Genomic DNA, 10,000 nt, shown 5'->3' with positions numbered 1-10,000 from the left:
CATTATTATTATTATTATTTGCTAAGCTACAACCCCAGTTGGAACAGCAGGATGCTATAAGCCCAGGGTCTCCAACAGGGAAAATAGCTCAGCGAGGAAAGGAAAAAAGGAAAATAAAATATTTCAGGAAGAGTAACAACATCAAAATGAATATCTCCTATATAAACAATAAAAACTTTAACAAAACTATCATCCAGTCTAGGATGCCAATGCCATTTGCCCCTTGCCACTCATGAACGACCTTTAAACAGCATAGTTGCGGGTTACGTCTTGGTGATCATGTTCCCGGTAAAAGATGTACGGAACCTCAGGTGATATCAGTATAAAAAAAAAAAAAAAAAAAAAAAAAAAAAAAAAAAAAAAAGACGTTCCCGGTAAAAAATGTACGGAACCTCAGATGATATCAGTAATTTGTACATAATCTAAATCTATTCTGAAAAAAAAAAAAAAAACGAAATTTTATCTTAGTGGGATGGTAACAAAAGGATGACATTGTTCCTGGAGTAAATGCAGCAGCTGTTGTTACGATATAACTGATAATGGTTTCTAGTTAATATAGAGAAAGATTTTCCATTTTCATAATAGTGAAAACATTTTAATGATTATTCAATGCAGCCAAATTTCACAATAGTAGAAAGTAAACGTTAAAATTGAAAAGTAGATTGGAATTTGAAGAAATTTATCCGAGATTCAAAAAATTAAATTTTACTTCAAAAATGAAACATTTTAGTGATTATTCAATGCAACCAAATTTCACAATAGTAGAAAGTGAAAGTAAAAATTGAAAAGTAGATTAGAATTTGAAGAAATTAATCCGAGATTCAAAAAGTTAAATTTTACTTTAAAAAAGAATATGTAATGAATTGAAAAATATTGAGACTCAACTTTTTAAGTTTCAATATTTAAAGAATTAAATTGGACTTAAACAAAAATAATTATGCAATAAGTTGTAAAATATTAATACTCAAAAAGTTAAATTGGACATAGGAAGTAAATATGTAATGAAGTGAAAAAAAAAAATATTGAGAATCAAAAAGTAAAAATTGACTTAAAAAGTACCGAACTGATAAATATTGATACTCAAAAAACATAATTTGACTTAAAAAGTAATAAAATGGAAAATATTAAAACACAAAATGTGAAGTTGGACTTCAAAATTAATCATATGATGAATTGAAAAATATTGAGACTCAAACATTTGGATATGACTTAAAAAGTAAATATGTAATGAATTGAAAAATATTGAAATTCAAAAAGTTAATTTTGACTTTAAAAGTAAATATGTAATTAATGAAAAATACCTAAACTCAAAAAGTTAGTTTTGACTTTAAAAGTAAATATCTAATTAATTGAGAAATATCTAAACTTAGAAAGTTAAGTTAGACTTCAAAATTAAATATGTAATTAATTGAGAATTACCTAAACTCAAAAAGTTAAATTGGACTTCAAAAGTAGATAAGTAATGAATTGAAAAAAATTGAAATCCAAAAAGTTAATTTTAACTTTAAAAGTAAATATCTAATTAATTGAGAAATATCTAAACTCAAAAAGTTAAATTAGACGTCAAAAGTAAATATATAATGAATTGAAAAAAATTGAAATCCAAAAAGTTAATTTTAACTTTAAAAGTAAATATCTAATTAATTGAGAAATATCTAAACTCTAAAACTTAAACTGGACTTCACAAATAAATTTGTAATAAATTGAAAAATATTGAATGAACTAACAGTAATACACAAATATTGTAATATTCTATTTTTTTTTCATCCTCAAGGGCGTGGATATCCTAGTCACACCGGAGTATGGCCTCATGGGCTTGGAATTCCAGTTTGTGAAACCGCAGGAATTCTTCTCTTTGCTGCAGTTCATTCCGGATCCGGACCTTCGGATCGTGCCCTGCACCACACCAGTGGACCCACCAAATGTTGTTGTTAGTAGCCTCCCTCTGAAAGAGTTTTTTTTTTTTTTTTTTTTTTTTTTTTTTTTTTTTATCTTCAGCAGCAATCAGTAGCCCTCCCTGTTCCGAGCTTGGGTGGAGAGGGGGCTTGGGCGCTGATCATATGGATATATGGTCAGTCTCTAGGACATTGTCTAGCCTCCCTGGTCCGAGCTTGGATGGAGAGGGGGCTTGGGCGCTGGTCATATGTATATATGGTCAGTCTCTAGGACATTGTCTAGCCTCCCTGGTCCGAGCTTGGATGGAGAGGGGGCTTGGGCGCTGGTCACATGTATATATGGTCAGTCTCTAGGACATTGTCTAGCCTCCCTGGTCCGAGCTTGGATGGAGAAGGGCTTGGGCGCTGATCATATGTATATATGGTCAGTCTCTAGGACATTGTCTAGCCTCCCTGGTCCGAGCTTGGATGGAGAGGGGGCTTGGGCGCTGATCATGTGTATATATGGTCAGTCTCTAGGACATTGTCTAGCCTCCCTGGTCCGAGCTTGGATGGAGAGGGGGCTTAGGCGCTGATCATATGGATATATGGTCAGTCTCTAGGACATTGTCTAGCCTCCCTGGTCCGAGCTTGGATGGAGAGGGGGCTTGGGCGCTGATCATATGTATATATGGTCAGTCTCTAGGACATTGTCCAGCTTGTTATAGCAATGCCACTGTCCCTTGTTCTGCCATTCATGAGCGGCCTTTAAACCTTAAACCTTTAAAACAGAACTTGTGATGTACCATCTAATCTAATCCTTATTTTGGTAATGTCACGAATGAAAAATATAATTTTTGACAATTACCATTTTGTATTCTGCACTTTGAGTAACTGACTTTATTCATTCATATCATTGCCATGATAAGGACTCTATCCTTCCTGACTTCGTCCTTAAACTGAATCCTCATTACATCTATCTCACGAACTGACATAGCAGAAACCAATTAGAATGTTGCTATCTTCGCAGGTCGCGCAGGATATGAGCTGCACCGCCAAGGAGAATGCCATGTATGTGGTTGTGGATGTGGGAGAAGCGGCCCCCTGCTCTCCCAATGTCCGAAATCCCTACAACAACACCTTAGATACCTCAGGGCATTGCCCCGCGTACGGTTACGTGTATTACAACACCCAGGTGGTTTTCGATAGAGATGGAGCTGTTATCGCCAGGTAAAAAGCAAATGCTATTCTCGAAGTAATAATGTTAGGTTAAAATTTTTTATTTTGGGACACAGCTGACCAATAGTCGATCGCCCTTATGGACACGCGCGTGCACACACGCACACACACACACACACACATATATATATATATATATATATATATATATATATATATACATATATATATATATATGTATGTATATATATATATATATATATATATATATATATATATATATATATATATATATATATATATATATATATATATATATATATATATATATATATGCCCTATTTATATTTCCGGTCGCACTGAGTAGTGTGTGTGCCTATCACTCTTTTTAGCCGTCATTTTAGACAGGTCGCATACACTAATTGGAAAAAATTGTTCAGCGTATACCACATGGTTGTAAAATCTTTTTGTTGCTCCATACCTGAATTACGATATGTGATTTGGCCAAGAAAACAAGTTCGCTGCATATGCAGATGATGGTACTCTCTTTGCCTCAATTCCATATCCTGAATGCATATCTGGGATTGCTGAAGCCCTTAATAGAGATGTAGCTGAAGCTAGTGTATATTGCAAATTATGGAGTATGAATTTGAACCCTAACCAAACTGGAACTATGGATGTAAGAGATCGAGGTTATAGTGGCTCTGAAATATCCAGATCCCTGCATTTCTCATTCTCTGTAATCCTACACAACTTTAAAATTCTAGGTGTGATTCTTGATAGTAAATTTACTTTTGAGAAACATAATCAGTCTGCTTCTTCTTCAATTGTACAAAACTTGGCTTAAGAAAGTTTTTTTTTTTTTTTTTTAAGATTTTTTGGTGAACAATCATTTTAGAAGAAATATTTTAATTCTTTCATTCTGCCTTGTTTCGAGTATTGTTTCCTATCAGGTCTTCAGCTGCTAAATCTCATCTTAGTTTATTGTACAAAAACTTGCAATACATTCAATTTATTATTCATGATCTTGGTATTAATATCTGACACTGTCTCTCATTTAGTTCATTATCCTGACAATACTTTACATTCAGATCTTCCAAGACTTTACTATCCAATGCATAAGGCTCATTGTTACACAATATTCTAGAAGCTGTTCCTTAGTCTAGACTATAGGCTTATCAGGAGATAAGATACTCAAGCTATCCGTACCTGGGCTTATCAAATATGACAGGTGGAAAGTATGATAAGAGAGATGTTGTCAAATCGTAATCGTATATCATGAGTGTTCTTATCAGTTATTTCGGATGGCCAATCATTGTCCCAGTTTCCGTTTGTCTAACATCTGCTAAAATTCCTATTCCAAAGACCTTTCGAATCAATAAAAATGTTATGAGTGTAATTTCTCATTTGCAGATATAGAAATAAAAAGGCCTCTTAAATGAACAAATAGGTTATGAATATTTTTTTTCTCCTTTGCAGATATGGAAATAACAATCTCCATGTTTCCGTTTGTCTAACATCTGCTAAAATTCCTATTCCAAAGACATTTCGAATCAATAAAAATGTTATGAGTGTAATTTCTCATTTGCAGATATAGAAATAAAAAGGCCTCTTAAATGAACAAATAGGTTATGAATATTTTTTTTCTCCTTTGCAGATATGGAAATAACAATCTCCATGTTTCCGTTTGTCTAACATCTGCTAAAATTCCTATTCCAAAGACCTCCCGAATCAATAAATATGTTATGAGTGAAATTTCTCATTTGTAGAAATAGAAAGATAAATCTCCATGTTTCAGTTAGTCCAGCATCTGCTAAAATGTCTATTCCAGAGACCTCTCGAATCAATAAACATGTTATGAATGGTATTTTTTTTTCCTTTGCAGATATAGAAAGAAAAATCTTTTCCTGGAACCTGTCTTCCATCCGGGTATGGATCCTGATGAGACCGCTATTTTCACGACTGACTTCGGTGTCACCTTCACACTGCTGGTGAGGAGAGAGAGAGAGAGAGAGAGAGAGAGAGAGAGAGAGAGAGAGAGAGAGAGAGAGATGTCTGTGCATATTCACATTAGGTCTTTTCTCATTTGATATGTACTGTAATGTACGTCATTAATGACAAGTTTACCTGATGGTACATTCACCTACATACAGTATATATATATATATATATATATATATATATATATATATATATATATATATATATATATATATATATATATATAGATATATATGTATATATATGTATATAGTATACATATATATATATATATATATATAAATATATATATATATATATATATATATATATATATATATATATATATATATATATATATATATATGTATACTGTATATATATATGCATATATATATATATATATATATATATATATATATATATATACAGTATACATATATACATATGTATACTGTATATATATATATATATATATATATATATATATATATATATATATATATATATATATATATATATATATATATATATATACATCTTTTAATTTCAGAAATATTTTCATAATTGCACACACGGAAGCAAGTTGTATTTCAGCTCTGCATCTTCCACATTTCAGGTTTGCTTCGATATAGCCTTTTATCGCCCAGCAGTCTACAATCACGTGACCTATGGGATTCAAGACGCCATCATGAGCACAGCTTGGTTCGATGTTCTTCCTTTCTTTCTAGGTAATACTTTGAAAAGAATACACCATGCGCATGCACGTGGTGTTTACCTGCTGTATCATAAACTCAAACTCTTTCAGATATTTAGGAACTGTAACGGGCCGAGAGAAGGTTGTGACTCAAAGACAGTATGAAAGCAACTGAGATTAGCAAAAAAAAAAAAAAAAAAAAAAAAAAGAAAAAAAAAAATTCAAAAAAAAAAGATAAAATTAAATTAAATGAACGAAAAGAAGGGATGTACAGGAAATGTTAAGGGAAGAGATGGGGAAAGATGGAAATAATGCAATTATCGATGAATATTGATAAAAATAATCTGCTATTATTATTATTATTATTATTATTATTATTATTACTAATTATGCTACAACCCTAGTTGGAAAGGCAAGCTATAAGCCCAAGGGCTCCAACAGGGAAAAATAGCCCAGTGAGGAAACGAAATAAGGAAATAAATAAATAGAATCTTAGACCATTGGGATTTTTTTGATGGCTATAAAAGATAAAAGAAGTTAAATTTGAGCTGAGAAACTGACAAATTGAACGAAGAATCCCAAGAGTCTCTGGAGCCACTAATTAACCAATGTATTAATTTATTTGGATGATGAAGTTTATTATAGAACACTCTCCTTTATATACAAAAGCTCAAAGCAACAAGAATTTTCATGTTCAAAAACAGACACCGTTACCGATGAGAAAAACAGTCATGTTTATTCGGGTTATTTTTAGTGCGAGGGAAGAGCGAAGATACAAGGATAATATATACACAAAATGAACTATGTACGATCGTGTGTGACACACGATTGGTATAGAACCATCAGCCTCCTGGCTAATACAGTGGTAACGTGTTTGCCTAGCATTTGCATGGCAGCAGATCGATTCCAGCCCGGGCCCAGGAGTTTAAGATGAAGAGAAATAAAACATTCGAGGCCACATACGTAGTTCAATAATAACAAGGCTCTCTTCCTTCCCCTGCTTCATTTGCAATCTCTAGGGACCCAGTCTATAGTTCTTCTTGTCCATCTATTATATGTCGTTCTATCTATCACATATTGTTAACCTATCCTCTACTCTAGTTTGCTTTCGCATCCACGGTGAACTTGGAGCCTTATTAAAGCTTTAGAACATAGCTAGAACTCAAAGAGCTATAGAATTAATAATGATGAGAATAATATATATATATATATATATATATATATATATATATATATATATATATATATATATATATATATATATATATATATATATATATATATATATATATTTATATATATCATCATCATCATCATCATCGCCTCCTATGCCTATTGACCTCGCTTAGATTCCGCCAGTTGTCTCTATCTTGAGCTTATTAATCAAAACTTCTCTATTCATCATCTCCTACTTCACGCTTCCTAGTCCTCAAACATGTAGCCCTGGGTCTTCCAACTCTTCTAGAGCCTTGGGGTTAAACGTTTGGTGAACTAATCTCTTTGGGAATGCGAAGAGCATTTCCAAACCATTTCCATTTACCCCTCGCCATGATCTCATCCTCATATGGCATTCGATTAATCTCTTTTATCGTTTCATTTCTAATCCTATCCTGCCATTGAACTCCCAACATTATCCTGAGGACTTTGTTCTCAAATCTATTAAATCTGCTGGCTATTGTTTCATTGTTATACTATGTCTCATGTTCACAAAGTAATACTGATCTCGCTAAATAGATATATAGCTTGATATTTATGTAATTTCAGGCGATTTGATTTAAGAATTTTACTTAACCTAGCCATTGTCTGATTTGTCTGATTTGCTTTATATATATATATATATATATATATATATATATATATATATATATATATATATATATATATATATATATATATATATATATATATATATATATATACTAATTGTAACTTTCTTGCAGCAAGTAACGTCCAGAACTCATTAAGTCGAGGCTTGGGCCTAAACCTTTTGGTCGCCGGGTTTCACTACCCCGAAAAGGCGAAGCTGGGCTCTGGGATTTTCCGTGGCGCAACAGATCTGGAATTCAACTACCTTGCTGATCCGGAATCCGGTACGAGGCTTTTAGTTTCAGAGGTAGATACTGTGGCGTCTGTAGACGTGGCTCTCGGGAGCACTTCCAGAATGTCTGGAACAGTCGCAAATCACGAAATGCTCAAGGGAAAGGCATCTGTGCCTCTTGGAAACACTTCCAGAAAGCCCAGAACAGTTGCAAATCACGAACTGCTGAAGGGAAAAGAAGAACCTGACTCTCAGGCGAACAGGAAACGCAAGTTTTATTATGACGACATTTCAGAATATACCAACGTGCCGCTTGAGCACGGCGATGGGTCGTCAGGTGATGTCCTTGAAGCTGTGGCATGCCACAATGACGATTTCTGCTGCCGCCTGACCTACCATCCAACTGGGAAACTTAACTACAGTCTTGTAGCCTTCAGTGGACTTTTAGTGAAAGAATTAGGGTTCCACCTCTATTCAGAGGTGTGTTCTGTTCTTTGGTGCCAAACGGATGACGTGACTACTTGTTCATACATCGAAGAAGGACTTCCAGAAACTGATACGTTTGGAGCATTGACGCTAGAGGGGGTCTTCAACACGACCTTTGTGTATCCAGGTGTAGTTGACCGAAATCTTAGTGTCCTTGACAATAGTCTTTATAATTTCACAACCGACGAACAGAGGTTCATTTTATCCACGAATGGCCCAGTAACAGATATGCTGAGCTGCACAATCTTCAGCCGCTTGTACGATGATATGGATGGGCTGGAGTGATACCGTTTTGTGTTTTTCTTTTCTCAGAACGTGATCAAATAATAATATCTAGCCTCTCGCTGTGGTCACTCTGACTGCTACTAAATTTAAGAAAAAAAAAACTGTAATATTGCTTTGATATTTGATAATTATATTTTGATAATGAAACCAATATTACCATAAATAAGATATATATAAATTACGATTTTTCGATTTCATCTTTGAATAATAAAATAAAATCGAATGTCCTTCTGCTAAGAGTCAACTCCGAAGGTGATTATGAGTTGCTTGAAAACATGGAGAAGCGCTTGCGGAAATTCTTTGAGGCTACAATGGCAACACTACATTAACCCTAAATGAGTGTGACCAAGGCGGCAACACTGAATCTGTATATTACAGCGAAGAAAATTCAGCAGTACCTGAGTGAAGCAGCAGTGATATACTTCGTTGAGTTTTATATTGGAAAAATAAAGATTTAATTATCATCTCATCTTATTTAATCCTCTTCAATATTTCTTAAATCAATGTTATTTTTAATGAGTGGTGTTCTCTCTCTCTCTCTCTCTCTCTCTCTCTCTCTCTCTCTCTCTCTCTCTCTCTCTCTCTCTCTCTCTCTATATATATATATATATATATATATATATATATATATATATATATATATATATACATATATATACACACATATATATATATACAGTATATATATATATATATATATATATATATATATATATATATATATATATATATATATATATATATATATCATCTCCTCCTACGCCTTATGACGCAAAGGGCCTCGGTTAGATTTCTCCAGTTGTCTCTATTTTGAGCTTTTAATTCAATACTTCTCCGTTCATCATCTGATACTTCACGTTTCATAGTCCTCAGCCATGTAGCCCTGTGTCTTCCAACTCTTCTAGTGCCTTGTAGAGCCCAATTGAAAGTTTGGTGAACTAATCTCTCTTGGGGAGTGCGAAGAGCATGCCCAAACCATCTCCATCTACCCCTACCTACTATGATCTCATCCACATATGGCACTCGAGTACTCTCTCTTATAGTTTCATTTCTAATTATGTCATGCTATTCAACTCCCAATATCCTTCTGAGAGCTTTGTTCTCAAATCTACTAAATCTGTTGGATATTGTTTCATTGTTATACCACGATTCATGTCCATACAGTAACACTAATATCACCAATCTGATATAGCCTGATTTCTTATGTGATGTAATTTCAGGCGATTTGATTTCCAAATTTTATTCAACCTAGCCCTTGTCTGATTTGCTTTTTTTATTTTTTCATTAAACTTAAATCCTAAAGATCCTGTAGTAGAGATCATAGTTCCTAAATATTCAAATGATTCCACCTCATAAATCCTTTCTCATTCTAAAGATATTTCATATTCCATTGCATACTCCGTTCTCATCATCTCTGTCTTCCTTCTATTTATCTTGAGCCTAACCTCATGTGATAGTTCA

At 33.5% G+C, this 10,000-nt stretch overlaps 1 protein-coding gene across 1 annotated transcript in view; it reads left to right on the top strand.

The window, feature by feature from the left end:
* LOC137631172 (pantetheinase-like) overlaps positions 1-9,003 on the top strand; it is a 16,888-nt gene extending 7,885 nt beyond the window's left edge. Inside the window, exons 4-8 of the mRNA XM_068362889.1 lie at positions 1,775-1,930; positions 2,905-3,104; positions 4,939-5,044; positions 5,653-5,764; positions 7,671-9,003. Coding sequence (XP_068218990.1) covers positions 1,775-1,930; positions 2,905-3,104; positions 4,939-5,044; positions 5,653-5,764; positions 7,671-8,539 — 1,443 coding nt within the window. The 3' untranslated portion in view covers positions 8,540-9,003. The remainder of the gene's footprint in view (positions 1-1,774; positions 1,931-2,904; positions 3,105-4,938; positions 5,045-5,652; positions 5,765-7,670) is intronic.
* The last annotated feature ends 997 nt before the right edge of the window (positions 9,004-10,000 follow it).

The sequence above is a fragment of the Palaemon carinicauda genome, chromosome 39, assembly GCF_036898095.1.
Source record: "Palaemon carinicauda isolate YSFRI2023 chromosome 39, ASM3689809v2, whole genome shotgun sequence".
NCBI classification, from domain to species: Eukaryota; Metazoa; Arthropoda; class Malacostraca; order Decapoda; family Palaemonidae; genus Palaemon; species Palaemon carinicauda.
This window is presented reverse-complemented; position numbering and strand designations above follow the sequence as displayed.